The sequence below is a fragment of the Mesocricetus auratus genome, unplaced genomic scaffold, assembly GCF_017639785.1.
Source record: "Mesocricetus auratus isolate SY011 unplaced genomic scaffold, BCM_Maur_2.0 Super-Scaffold_15014, whole genome shotgun sequence".
Lineage (NCBI taxonomy): Eukaryota > Metazoa > Chordata > Mammalia > Rodentia > Cricetidae > Mesocricetus > Mesocricetus auratus.
The window spans coordinates 11232417-11247411 of NW_024429186.1; the positions used below are offsets into that span (position 1 = coordinate 11232417).

The window sequence follows — 14995 nt, forward strand, 5'->3', positions numbered from 1 at the left end:
AACGCCACCATGAGCGAAATCTGCCCAATCGTGTGCTTGACTCTGGCTCCGCCCCCCGTCGTCGTCGTCCAATGGTTGAGCAGCACCCTGGCTGAAGGGCGGCTGGGCAGCGGGGCGGGGCCGCGCCGAGGCGTGTGAGGTGCGGGCCAATGAGCGGCAGCGGCGGCGGCCTGTGGGGCGGGGCTCAGGGGCGGGCGGGCGGAGCCGGGTAAGGCCTGGGCGGCGGGGCTGTCTCTGGCCGCCGTCCCGCCCCTCCTGTCCGGCCGCCGCCGCCGCCGCCACCGCCGCCGCCGCCGCCTGGGGGTTGGTTGAGGCGGACGGTGGGGTCCCGGCCCGAGTGTGGCAGCCGCCGCTGCGCGTAGGCGAAGCGGGCAGGTGAGTGCGGGCGGCAGACTCCCGCGTGCGGCCCGCGGGCTGAGGGGACAGGGTTCTGCCGCTTCCGACGCCGTCAGGCCGGCCGGCCAGCCGGCCGGGCGCCGAGGTCCGACGGACCGCCGAGGCCGAGCTCTTTGGGCCCGGGCGGTTGCGGTCGCCGAGACCGGGCCGGCCTATGCCCTGAGGGGACTCGCGCGCGCCCGCCGCTCCCCTCCGCCGCTGGGACGTGGGCAGGCGGCAGGTGCAGGCAGGGCGCGGCCTGGGCGCGGCCTGGGCGCCGCCCTGGGGTGCGGCCGGGGCCCGGAACGCGCGCGGGGCCCTGGGACTGCGTGTGGCGGGCTGCAGCCTGGGTTTCCTTCCTCCAGTGGCGGGCGCACGCGGCGTGGGGCCGAGGCGCCTCTCCCCGCAGCCCTCTGTTGCCCACCGGGAGCCCGGCCCCCGCGCCTTGTCCTCCGCTGCCCGCTTGCAGAAGCAGGCGTAGAAAATAGGTCATGTTTCTTCCCACGCGCCCCTGGCCCAGGGCCACACGCGACGAGCGCGCTGCGAGGGGAGAGGCATTCGGTCCTCTCGGAGTTTGCCATTCCGGTTTTCAACTCTTCCCTCTTGAGGCTCCAGCCTGGGGATGCGACTCTGCCTCCTCTCCCTGGTTGCCACTCTTGGTAAAGGAGCTGATTAGTGACGTGCGCCACTGGCTGCGGGGGGGGGGCTCACCCCGCCCTTCGAGGACGTTGGAGTGGTTCAGAAGTGTGCACGCGTTGAGGATGACTTGGGGCATGCCGTATTCCATTTCTAAACGAACATGGTGTTGTTTCCAAAAGCAAAACCACTTGAGCAGGATGTTGACAGTAATTTTGCCTAGCAGACTCTTGGAAGAGTTGACTTTTTAGTGATGGATCCCTGTGACAGAGCTGTAGGCAGGAAGGCTGAGGCAGGGGATCATGAATTCCAGGCCTACCAGAGCTACATAGAGAGAACCCCCCCCCCCGGAAAACACAAAAACTAAAATCTTATTCGACACCGAAAAGTGTGGATTTTTCATATGAAAAATGATACCGTCCCCGTTTTTCCTTTGAAAAGTGATACTGAGGCTATTTTAAAGATGAGTTTTAAATAGGGACAGTCTTGAGTTTTAGGCTCCTTAAGAATACAGCAGTATAAAGGGACATTTCCTCTCCCAGTTAGTTTGTCCAGACTCACTGGAGCCATTACCTACAGTTGTGTATATGGGCCACAACCTGTAGATGCCCCCTTTGTAGATTGGACTCTGGAGTGCTGTGATTGATATTTTGGTGAAATTTCAGCCATTTGGGAATGAGTTGTTTGTTTGTTTGTTTGTTTGTTTGCTTGTCTGAAGCCAAAAATAGTTTGCAAAGTCAAGTTCTGAAAAAGCTACAGAAAAATCTTTCTGGGATTCCAAATAACCTTGGTCTTTATCCTTCTATCTGTCCTCTTTGTGCTCCTTTCTTTTCTTGAGTTCACTAATATCTGGATCTGGAACTCTAGTCCAGTTGGAGGGAAGTGACTGCTGCTCCTCCTTCCCCTTCCGTGTGTGAGCATCTCAGCAGAGTGATACTGGACTCGAACATTCAGAAGTTTGTGCTCATGTGGGCTCTAGTGATGATAGTTTCTGTTCCTTTTCTGTTTATAAGTGTCCAGTGAAATTCTCACAAAGAAACACTGTTAGCTGGGTCTTGTGGAAGCCCCAGCTACTTGGGCCTGAGGCAGGAGGATCTCAGGGTCAAAGCCAGCCTGGACGCAGTGAGACCTTGTCTGGATGGGGAGATATAGCTCAGTGGTAGAGTGCTTGCTTACTGTGTGAGAAGAATGGGGTTCCGTCTTCAGTACTACACCCATCTAAAAATGCTATTGACTGTCTTTTCTATGTGATGTGTATTTAGGCCACATTTAAAGATGATTAAACTCAGCAACCTCCTGAAATGTTGATCACACCTAAAAGAGAATGGCAAAGATGACAGTGCCCAGCAAAGTAGCCACAGGAGCAATGGGGAGGCTTTTCTTGTAGGAAAACCCGGTAGAGTCCCCAGTGTCCACCGGTTCCTCAACTGCTGCAGCACCTTATATACAATGGGGTAGTGTTTGCATCTAACCTGCACACTAACCTCTCTCACTTTGAGTTGTTTGTAAGTTACTTCCAATACCTATTAAAATGTCCCCACTATGCCAATAGCTACTACACTGTGTCCTTCAGGGAGTAGTCACCAAAAAAGTTTGTGTGAGTTCAGTAAGGGTGAGCTTCCCTCCCCTTGCTTATTTCCATCTGTAGTTGAATTTGCAATGGAACATCAGATAAGGGAGAGTCTCCAATTGACGCTGTATGGAATTTTGGTAAAAATGTTGAATGAAACATACTATGGCTTCTGCAAGCTGTCTGAAGCTTTCCAAGTTTCTGAACTGTTTGTTACAAAGTCTGTCCCACTTTGACTCATATATATAAGTGGCTGTTAGAAATGTAACTGTGTCTTTGTTGTGTGTAGTTTCATAGTCTTTAGAAAGTGGTTGCCTGCTCTTAGCTACAGAGCTGATTTTTCCGAAACAGACAGATTTTAGTGTGTTTCTTCCTCTTGGATCAAAGTCCTGGGAATGGAGGCAAGCAGTGTTGTTCTAAAGAAGGGGAGTAGCCATTTATTACAATTAGATTACTTTAATGTAACAAGGACTATATTATTCTGATGTTCTTTAGAGGTTGCTGTGGTTAGGTGTTTGCTTTCTCTATTAGCTTACAGTCTTCCCTGTTATATTCGGACTCACTTTCTGTTAGTGAAGAGTGTTTGGAATTACTGTGTGTCTTTTTCCTTCTGCTACAGTGAGACTAGCTCGTACTGGTTTGTAGTTAGCCTCTTGAGATTATTGTGGTAAAGATCTCTTGCTTTTCAGGTTTTCTACTTTGCACCTTTGTTGCCTCATTCAGCAAATTTATTTCTGTATTAGTTTCATTTTTGTTCTAAAAATTGGAGTTGTTAATTGTTTTGAAATGAAAATATCATTAATTCTGCAGTAATTTCTTATTTGGTTAAACCCTTCTAACAATCTTTTGATTCGTTAAATTTATTTTTGAGTTGGGCTTGGGAGCCAGCACTTGGGAGGTAGAGGCAGGTGGATCTCTGTGAATTTGAGGCCAGCCTGGCCTACAGAACAAGTTCCAGGACAATGGGGCTACACAGAGAAACCCTGTCTAAAACAAACAAACAAACAAACAAACAAAAACACTTAGTTAAAAAAGCTTTTGTCTTTCTCTTGTATGTGTGTGCATGCACACGTGTGCTTGAGCATGAGTGCCAACCAGAGTGTATGTGTGTGTACTGTGCCTGGGCCCATGAAGGTCATAAAATGAATACTGAGAACTGGATTTACCATGAGGCTTCGGGCTGCCAGATGTGGGTATCAGGAACCAAATAGCTCCTCTGAAGGAATATGAAGTGCTCTTAAATAAGTAGCTATCTCTCCAGACCCTGTTGAATATATTTTAATGGGTTTTTCTATTAGAGTGAAGTTGAACCTTATGAAAAAAGCATCAATTAGAAGACTATGCAATAATAGAAGTCTTGGGTTTTTTATTTGTGTGTGTGTGTGTGTGTGTGTGTGTGTGTGTGTTAAGTTTGTCTGGTAGCGTAAGACAGAGATGAACCTTATAGACCTCATTTCCACGAGTCTCCCCTAGTTTTTTTTTTTAAATAAGCACATTATAAGACTAGGTGCACAAACATAGTTATTGACAAGATTCAAGTGAAAAAAATGAATAAAATAATTATACATAAAATTCAATGCCGAAGACTTGGAAATTCTTTTTTTTCTCATTTAAAATTCTTTCCCAGTAATCTTCTGTGGAGACAAGATTTTTGCTGAAGTTAGGCCTTTCAAAGGAAACTGAGTGATTTCTGATTACCAGGCCAAAGTGAATGTTTAACCTTTGGCAAGTCTCACCTCAGTAATGGATTTAGGGTGGGGGCAGAGGAGGCCAGATGGTTACTGCTAGAAGAAATGTTTTAATAGTCTTTAAGGAGGCCTAAAGGTTGTCTAGAGAATACAGAAAAAAATGATTGGATGTCTACAATAATGCTTTCCTACATTTTTTTATTGACAAGTACAAATTGTGCATACCTAGTAGTCAGTAATACTTGATAGTCTAGGGTTATCACTGTCTTGATTCTGAGTTTCACTTCCTTTTTGAAGCACTGGGGTTGAGTCCAGTGCCTCCCAGGCAAGTGATATGTATCTCTAGGCCTTTAAAAAATCATTTTTTATTTTGAGATAAGGTCTTCATAGGTTAACTAGTGTTGTCCTCAAAACTTTTTGTTTGTTTTTCCAAACAGGGTTTCTCTGTGTAGCCCTGGCTGTCTTTGATCTCTCTGTAGACCTGGCAGGCTTTAGACTCAGAGATCTGTCTGTCTGCCCCTACTTTCTGAGTGCTGGGATTAAAGGTGTCTGCCACCATCACCTGGCTGTTCTTAAACTTTTTATTTAATTTAATTTTTTTGTCCTTAAACTTTTGATCCTTTTGCTTCAGCTTCCCAAGGAACTGGATGACAGGCATGTGCCACCGTAGTTAGCTCTCTCTCCCACCCCATGTGCTCTCCCTCAAGCTTGCAGTCTTCTTGCCTCAGGCCCCCAGTTATCACTTTGCGTTTTTTTTTAAATTACAATTTATTAAGACAGGATGTGGTCTTAAAAACATATACAACAAAGAGTTAACAATTTTAATTTTAGAAAATAAGCCTGACTTTAGTATTAGCAGTTCTTTTTAAAAAAATTAAGAAAAAGTAAGAATTAGGGATAAGAAGTCTTCATTAAAGTTGCTTTTACTATGAAATATTTGCAAGCGACTAACGTTTTAAGTTTGTTAATTAGCATTGTCATGGTCATGCAGTTTCTTGACCTGTAACAAGAATGTGAATTGCCAAAAACAACAACGGCAACAACAAAAAAGGCTGGGTGGTGGTGGTGCACACCTTTAGTCCCAGCATTTGGGAGGAAGAGGCAGACAGAACTCTATGAGTTCAAGACCAGCATTGCCTACAAGAGCTAATCACAGGACAGGCTCCAAAGTTACACAAGGAACCCTGTCTTGAAAAATAAAACAAAACAAAAACCAAAAAAAGAAAAAAAAAAAGAAAAAGAAATGTGAATTACAGAGATGCAGGTAGGATTTGTCTGGCAGAATGGAGGGGGCATGCGGCAGGTGGGGGAGTGTTCCTTTATAAGTTTTGTTCATGTCCCATATTTAACTGAGGCCATTCCTGCATATTTGGACAAAGCAAGCAAAATAGCCTTAAATCCTTGAAAGAAGCCTGAGAGAAAACCCCTGTGCCCATATATTTTGTTACTGCAAGATAATTTGTCATTTTGGACATCAGAGATAGCAGTGAACCATGGCTGGTTTTGAGCCAAATCCTTAACATACATTAGTTATCAAAAAAATCCATGGTTGAGATGTACTCCTGAGGTTCTGGCAAACATCTGGCTTATCATCTTGTATAAGCTAGCTTTTCTAAGCAGCTTCTCTTTCCTCTGTAAAGGGGCATATGACATTTGTCTCTTTGCTTGTAAGATGCTCACCTGAGTCCGATACAGCGTTTGCTCAAACCATACACTTAGGATGAGGACAGTCATGTTGGAATGGTATGGTTTCAGCAGCCTGAAATGCTACCCTGAAACAACATAACAGCAGAATTCTTGCATTCACTTGACACTTACTGTTTAGTGTAGCTCATCTGTCTTGTTGTAGATCAGTGTATATAGTGAATAGTTATATTTGATCTCCTCTCATCTTAAAGGCTTTAGGGCTTTATCTTTGAGACACTTGAGAAATGTACATGGGACAAGAGAATGAATCCTCTTGGCTTATAAACAACCTGGAACAAGTATACAAAAACTAGTAAGATCTTGAGTTGCTCCAGGGAGGCAGGGGTCCCACTAAAAGTGTGAGTCCCTCAGAGTGCATCAGAGGGTTTCTCTCTGGAGGGCAGTGCACAGTTGCTCACTTTTGGAAAGTGAGTGCGGGCATGCTATAAACCTGGAAAAAGAAGCGTTTGAGGAGGACATGGAAGCCATCTTCACAGAATTTGGACAGGTCACAAAGGAGTGGCTCACAAGTAGGAGACTGCATTGGAAGTGAGCAGGCAGGACTGATGGCTTGTCACTGAGCAGAGGGCCCCAGGACTGAGTGGGCTGCTCCAGTCTGATCCCAGGGTTAGCTTCAGGTTGTGCATTTGTCAGCCAAGCACAGCCACCTGCCCGTGCCACGCTTTCAGCCTGGAATCAGATGGTGGATAGCAATGCATTGACAGTCAGTGGTGACATAATGTTGTGCCTGTGGGTTTACATAATCCTCTCAAGGGTGTCTTCCCATCCTGACACTCTGCAGTTTTAGAACCCAGAATCCCATGTTTTGAGCGGAAGAGGCTTGAAGGTGATTTAACAGGTTACAGCTGTCCTGTCACCATTCAACACTGTTGTCTTTGTTTTAGAAGTATAATGGAAGTGATTGTTCAGGATACCTGATTCCACACTTTTATTATTATTTTTAGATAATTGTTTTAAACAGGAGCTTCGTGGGGACTGACTAGATTTCTTTACTTGAAGGAACGATGTAGATAACAGCGTAGGTGTTTGATGCAGTTTATAGAAACAGTAAAGCAAATCTCAGCATGCAGGCACTGTTTGGTGGCAAGGAAGCAGAGTGGAAGTCAGCCCGAGGCTTAGCTCTGGTTGATGCTTCTAAAGACATGCATGGTTGTTAAAGAGATACCCTGCCAGGCTGGGTTCAGGGGCTTCCACTTTGCACAAGTTGGTCATCTGGTCAGCTAGATGTCACCTGCTTGTTCTGATGATGGATTTCAGTGAAGCCTTACCATGAGGGTCACTTTTGTCAGTGACCAGGTTATATAATTTGGACAGAGACAGATTCAGCCTTTTCCCCAAGTATAACATTGTGTTCAGCCTCTTTGTACAGTTGTAATGGTCTGGCTAGACACCTAAAGGAAGATGTGGACACCTCACTGTTTCTTCAGGCACCTCAGTTTCACAGTATGCTCCTCATTAAAATTAAAGTAGTTAGGCAGTTACTAGAGCTCTAGATCTGCAGGTGGATTTGGTTGGTCCCCTCACAGCCCTGACCGCCATTCTGATACTCCTCTGCTACTTGCAGTAGGGATTCAGTCGTCACTGATGGTGACCGATGGTGCTGCTTCTGCTGTCTTCCAGGGTGAGGCTTGAGTTCAGGGTCCAACACTCACTGTTAAGAAGCCAGGAATTAATTTCAATGGGCTTATAATTTAACAGTAGCTTAAAACCATTTGTGCTGAAAAACAGCTAGAGTGATTTAAAACTATCTAGAGTTAGTTTAGATTTGTGGGAAAATACTCAATGTTTTTGTGGAAAGCAGCTTTTCTTGAGTTCCCATGTTACTGTACATACAGTCCAGTCCAGATTACTCTGCACAGATTAACATTTAAATCTGTTTGTGTTGACCCTTAAGTAGCCACTGAGTTCTCTCACCTGCTCCCTTGTCTTGGCTTCTTGATCCCTTAGAGTCTATGGCACACAGCACCTCCATTGATTCACGAGGGTTGTGCTGCTTGGTGGGCACCAGCCACACTGGTGAAATTTATTGTGGCGTGGCATGTTGGGCCAAGCCACGGTGTGCTTCTGATAACTGTCAGTTCCAGTTCACCTGGTACCATGTGACGCCAAGGCCATGTGCACCTTGTCAGTGCTATGTTCAGGACAGAAAGTGTTTCCCTGCCCCTGTTTCCCAGCCCATCCTGTAATCTTATGCTTTGATTGTGATGTTTGATCCTCATGGCCTACAGAGTGTTTAGGGAGATGGGGAAAGGCATACTTCCTGTTCTTCCTACACATTGGGCAGCCTTTACCCCCTCAGGTGCCTTTTACAGCTGGGAGCTTGGAGCAGAGGAAACATATGACCAGAACCTTCCTCAGAAGGCCCAGCTGTGAAGTTGGGTCAGTGCAAACTAAATTGAAAAGCAGATGATGCTGAGCTAGGTTTCCTGGGCAAATTGCCAGATAAGTACCATCAACGACGTTTATTCTAGTTGTATTTAGTTCAAAGCAGCATTTTCAGGAAGAACTTACTAAAGTGCAAATTTATACCCTTTCCATTTCAATTATGAATGGGAGTCTTAAATTTTTTGCAACTGAATGTTATCCATCAGTATATACGAGCTATACTGCATAAAAATGAGCTAAGTATTTACCCCTCCCCCCATCTTGTTACCTCCTCCCTTTTAGCCATGGCTCCCAAAACGTGGTCGATTTATTTCCCTGAGCAGACTGGAATGGGAATAATGCAGTGGTAAAAATGGTCAGAACTTGTTAGTTACAGTGCCCCTGCTTGCCAGTCAGCCATTTACAGTTATGCCATTTGTTTCCCTGTGTATTAGGTAGGAAGATTGCTGATGGGCTTGCAAGTAGCTTGTACTACTTTAAAGGATCCTGTACATTTTATAAACGTCATGGTGGTGAATGGAGACAGGTGGGGGAGTAGCAAGGTCGGCTTCTGTAGGTGCCTTCTGAGAGTGAGGCTCTGCCAGTTTACCCAGCAGCCCTTCCTTCTTCCCTCCCTCCCTTCCTTCATCTGAAGTGTTATGGTTGCTTCTTAGGTCTCACTTCTGCTCTTCTCCCAAGATAGTTCATGCCCAACCTCAGTCTCAACTTCGGGGAGAGTATCTCCCACTTAGCCTTGTGCCATACAGCTAACATTTCTAATGAGAGCAAGGGAGAGAAGGACAGAGAAAAAGTAAGAGCAGAGGTGTTTAGTTTAGCATACGTTTACACGAATACCTAGAGTGAAGATTGACAATAAATATTTGGTCTTTATAGGAAACTGATTAGTGAATAGTTACCCCCATGCATGGGGACCTCTTTGACATTTTGGTCATGAAAAGTTTGAAACTGGCACCCAAATGAACTGAATCACAAAGAAATTGAACTATTGTGTGTAGGAAAGTTTTGAATCATATGCATAAAGAGTCAGTAATCATTTCAAATCCATGAGGTTAGGGAAATCACACTGCATAGATTGTTTTTGTTAGTGAAAACTGGCAAGGGAGAATTGGATTTAGGAAACCACTTTTCCAGTTGTTTCAGTCATCCTTCTTAAACTGTATTTCCCTTCTTACCCTTCTGTCTTCAGTTACTTGGACATTTGGGGAGTTATCTGTGTTGCTTTGCTTTTTGAATGTGTCTTAGTTTCTGGCTTCAACTCTGAGACCTAACAGGCCTGGCTTTTCCTAATTTTGTTGTCTTTCCCATTGGTCAGCATTGCCTAACCAGGGATAAGGGAGAGCTTGTTTACTCAAGCTCCCTTATGTTTAGAGTCAACCTGGATGCTGAAACTGGTTCATGGCTTCAAGCTTGAGTCTGCTGCTTGGTGGCTGGTCTCTTGGCCAAGTCACAGCCCTTCCTAAGCTTCCTAGCAACTGGAATCTTCAGCACTGGTCTTACTGGGTTGTGCTAGCCACATGGACAGATGCACGTGACCCTTGTAGCAAGTACCCACTGAGCTTCAACTAGAAACAACATTTCCTGCTTTGTTGCCCCTAAAGAGACTAAAATCACATACAAAAAATGTGAATGTATTTCCAGAGGTTCTGTTATTTTATATCCTAAAGTCTTTCTGCCTGACTTCTTCTGTACCTGGTCAAGCTGTGTCTCTCCCACCCCATGTAAATGTATATTTTTACTTTGAGAGTTGTCCTCACTCTTCAGTAGCAATTATTAAATGTGCAGTGATTGTTTCATTCTGACAGCTTGTATGGTTTGGGTACAAAGTGCAAACTACTCTTGTGTCGAATGTTTGTCAGGAGGTCATGGATCCTACCTATGGGCTCTGGCCTCGGCAATGGTTTTGGTGTGCAGGCTGAGAACTCTGACAGCCCCATGCTGAGAGTCCTGGAAACTATCTTTTGGGTGAACAGATTAAGAGATGGGCCAACTTAGAATCCTGTGTGTACTCTGTGGGACCCAGACAGTTACTCTCCTTCCCTTCCTTAAGTGAAGATTGTGTGTGGACTATGGCTGGCTGCTTCCTCTCTCATAGAGTCTACAGGATTATGGGAGTGAAGCAGTTACGAAGAGACGTACAAAAGGCCAAATCCCAAGACAAACCAAGCCTTTATCATCTGTTAATGACCTTGCCTTTGAACCTTCCTCACTGACTTTCATAGGAGTGACAGCTCTGTAAGGAAGAGCTTAGAATCTCGTAAGGTCACCGAGGACAGCTTTGCAGGGCCTCAAAGTATGTGGGAAGCTCTACCAGATGACAGAGGCCTAGACAAGGCATGGCTGTGTTCCAGAACACAAACAAACCATGTAGCTAAGTAGTGTAAAGGATAGATAGAATGAAGCCAAGCAGGTAGAGTGGGTGAGTCAGTTCATCCTTCCAAGACCTTGCTGCGGAGGCCAGGTGTTACCTTTGAGATGTGAATAGACGTTGAGTTGAGCAAAAGAAGCCCACATGGAGTATAAATTTGTGTGTCTGAAGTTCAGAGAAGAGCAAGCTGATCAAGAGTAATAGAAGTCAAGGTAGTGGTTGCTTCTGGCAATGCCTATAGACTGAAAGTGCCTGGTGGATGGTTGGGGTACATGGGGAGTTCTTTACTGGAGTGGTGGCTGTGTGGCATGTGGATAAGCCAGTGAAACTGTGCACTGAGGACAATGGTAGAGGAGACTGGAGTCAGAGAGGAAAGGGTCCAACCTGGCCTGGGAGTGGCTTCAGAGGCTGAACAGCCATGGGACTTAGAAGATGACATCCGCATGTACTAAGTTACTGATGGGGTTTCCAAGCTTTATCTTCTATACATCTGCACCTATTACTGTTTCTAGAAGCTGGCCATTTTTGAACTTAACTGTTGTATTTAGCTGTTCGACCGTTACTGCCAAAGAACTCTATGGTACTTTCACGCCAGTGACATAGTTAATGGTCTCTCACATGGAACAGGCACTTGACATTCTCTGTATATCACCAGGAGATAGACACTTGGCCAACAGCTTTAAGAACACAGGTGTTGCCCCATTAGAACTATGGGGAGGCTTTTCCTTGAGAGCTCGGTGTAGTGTCCTCTATGGAACAAGTGCTATGAGTTGAGGTCTGAGCTGTGGGCTTGCGGTTAGGAATACAAATAAGAGACAGTGTTTCCTGAAGGAGCCTCATGTCTGGGGCAAGACAGAAGGAGTTTGCTTTAGTCTTGCACCACAGTAACTGAGGGACAGTCAAAAAATTGCAGGGGAGTTAGGACAGAAGGCTATGATGGGAGCATTGGAAAGACTTTCAGGGGATACCTGCATAGGAGTTTGAGAAAAAGCAGCTAATGAGCAATTGACTGAAGTGTTGTTGGTTGAGGACTGGAAGGGAGGAGGTGGAGGGATGTATTCAGGAGTGTAGGTCATCCACACTAGGACTGGGAGCCTCTGGTATTGCTGGCCCGTAGGGTACTGTGGAATGGGGCAGTAGCAGGAAGGTTGGTTTTGAAGCTGTATTGGTTGATTTTGTGTGTCAGCTTGACACAAGCTAGAGTCTTTGGAGAGGAAGGAGCCTCAGCTGAGGAAAATGCCACCATGAGATCCAGCTGTAAAGGCATTTTCTCAATTAGTGATTGATGTATGAGGGTCTAGTCCATTGGGGGTGGTGTCACCCCTGGGCTGGTGGTCCTGGGTTCTATAAGGAAGCAGGCTGAACAAACCATGGGAAGCAAACCAGTAAGCAGCACCTCTCCATGGCTTCTGCCTCAACTCCTGCCTCTATGTTCCTGCTGTTTGAGTTTCTTTCCTGACTCCTTTGGTGATGAACAGCATTGTGGAAGTGTAAGCTGAATACACCCTTTCCTCTTCAACTTGGTTTTTGGTCATGGTGTTTTGTTGCAGCAATAGAAACCCTAACTAAGACAGTAGCAAAAGAGGAACTTGGTCAGGGAGAGAGACACACTGTTGCCAGAGCCTAAGCAGGAGATATGTAGAATGAGGTTGCTGCAGTATTCAAGTGTGAGCCAGGTGGTCATTGGCAGGGGATGTGGTGTGATGCATCCAGTGTTCAACCCTGTTAGTCTGACAGACCTTTCAAGCTCTTTGACCCTCAGATACCACGTGTTTCCTGTCTGTATATAAATGGAGCGGTGTGGGAGTGGTGCCCTATGCAGATTCTAGCTTAAGCCACTTACCTGATAGGTGACTTTGAACAGAGGATGTGATCTTAACCTAGTGCCTGATAGAGGGCAGGTACTGATTATAGGGAGGTTGTCATGGCTGCTTGAATGAACCCTTGGAGGTAGGCTAACACTGGGGACAGCTGGGGAGTTGAGGGACAGAGGACCTACTAAGTAAGGCTTGTTTACAGTCCTGGCACCACTACACTACTTGGGGAGGAGCAGTATGTGTTTGTAGGCCTTTCCTGTTAAGAGCAGAAGGGTCTGACAGCTCTTCCTCGGTAGTGCTGATCTTGAGCCATCTAGAGCCACAGGAGAGCAGGTCTTGACAATAGGACCAAGCTAGAGCTCAGTTCCTTGTCTCCAACAGTATGCTTCTGTAATTCTTCTTGCCAGCCAGCAGGTCTGCTGTATTTGGGAATATGATTAAAAAGTTACTACTACCAGGCACCTCAGTGGCTTTCATTTCTTGTAGGCTGAGTTTGTGATTCTGCAAAGGTACCACCATGGACCTGGGTGGGCTTGATTCCCAGAGAAAGGCTTGATGCTTTATCCGTCCTGTGTCCTTTTTCTTAGTTGGATGCCAGTGGGGATGGAGAACAATATGCCTCCTTTCTAAGATTCATAGGAAGAGGTGCTTAAGCTGTTCCTCCTCCTGCACCCCACCTAGCTTTTGATGTCAAAGTAACTACTTCCTTTTAGTTTCCTGTTTTATGTGTTTGTACCAGTGTCCTTATATACCAGGGTGACTGACACCCAGTGTTTCATACTCTTTCACAAGATTTAAAATAAGTTACATGTAATTTGATACATTAAAAAGATGAAAGAGAAGATGGACCTCTTTGTAAAGAATGCTTTTTTCCTATTTTAGCACCTGTCTTATTTGTGTGGCTTTGGTGACAGTGACATTAGTAGGAGAATCACATTCTAAACCTTGTCCTCCCCTGTGAGGCAGTCATTTCTTTCCTTTTTTGATGTTGCATATTAAACACAGGTTGTATCCTCTACCACTGAACTCCATGCCCATTCCTACCCCGACCCATTTATTTCTTTATTATAGTAAATGACCAAAGTGAGCTGTCATCCAGGGGGTCCATGAACGTGCAGTATCGCTGAGGTGACCTGTGCTACAATAACAAGCTTCTTTCCAGAGGGTGGGGTCCACACTTGTTCAGAAGTCCCAGCATTCACCGTGGGTAGCTTACCGGGCCTCCTCTCAGCTGCCTTGATTCCCTTGGTCCCACCTGTGAATGGCCCGAGCCTTACTTACTTTAGACGTAATGTCAGCTCCTTGAGGTCTTTACGCAGAATGTGATTATTAATGTCCTTTGTCCCAGTATCTCCTTTGTGAAATATCCAAGTCATTTCTCATGTGTCTGCTGACTAAAGTGCAAGATGGCCAGGGACAGGAAGCCCATCCACGTCCAGGGTCTACGTGGCCTGAGAAGCTTATCTTCAGTGCCTGCACTTGGCTTGCTAAAGCATTTTGAATTTTCCAGGGAACAGAATGTGGGTATTGGACAAGCTATCTGAGGTGCTTATTTTCAGGGTTTGTCTGAAAAGACTACACTGTCACTGTGGGAGGTGGTTGTCTTAAGGGGGAGTGACCGAGGATCTAGTATTTCTGACGCTACCATACTCTGTGTGTGAGTGTGCGTGCGTGCGCGTGTGCATGCACACACACACACATCAACATTATCCCATTGGTGTCCTGCAGTAGCGCTTCAGGGTACAACAGCATGCCCTGGATAGCTAAAACTTGTAGAGAAGAAGCTGCCTCTGTTGTGCTTTCAGTGGTGAGAAGGAGTGCACTTTGACTCCTGAGCCTGCCTTATATGAGTCTCTTTCCTGTTTGAGAGGCTTCGGGTTAGTTATACATTTTTTACCCTTAAGAAAATTCAAGATGTGTAACTGAGATAAGATCTTAGCATTGAAAGATGGAGTTACCTCCATGCCACATCTAATTTCTTCATTTTATTCTTCGATAATATAACTTTCATTTATTTGTCTTTTTTCTCCTCTTTATAGTCAGAAAATGGGTAAGAAGAGTCGAGTGAAAACTCAGAAATCAGGTACTGGGGCCACAGCCACCGTGTCACCAAAGGAAATCTTGAACCTGACAAGTGAGCTGTTGCAGAGTAAGTGTCCTGTTCTCCACCCACCCCCACCCTCACCAGCTGCATTTGCTACTCGTGACAATGACTTTCCCTCCCCTGCCTGGAGCAGGGATATGGAGCTCCCTGAGACAGGACCTCATCAGAGCTTCTTATGCTCTGCCCTTCTTAGTATCTGTGGACATGAGCACTGCTTCCCTCGCCTCAGTCTCCTCTGCAGAGACTGAGATGTGGGTGCCTGCTAGGGCATGTAGCTGTCAGATGTCCTCTCCAGAGACCCACAGGCAAGAACACGTTCCATCACTCTTCAGCAGAGTGGTCCTGTTC

The 14995-nt window shown here is 45.8% G+C and overlaps 1 protein-coding gene across 1 annotated transcript in view; it reads left to right on the top strand.

Annotated features, from left to right (window-relative positions):
* Nucleotides 1-208: 208 nt before the first annotated feature.
* Setd3 (SET domain containing 3, actin histidine methyltransferase) overlaps nucleotides 209-14995 on the top strand; it is a 64759-nt gene continuing 49972 nt past the window's right edge. Inside the window, exons 1-2 of the mRNA XM_040742523.1 lie at nucleotides 209-375; nucleotides 14583-14692. Of these exons, the coding sequence (XP_040598457.1) occupies nucleotides 14590-14692 (103 nt within the window). The 5' untranslated portion in view covers nucleotides 209-375; nucleotides 14583-14589. The remainder of the gene's footprint in view (nucleotides 376-14582; nucleotides 14693-14995) is intronic.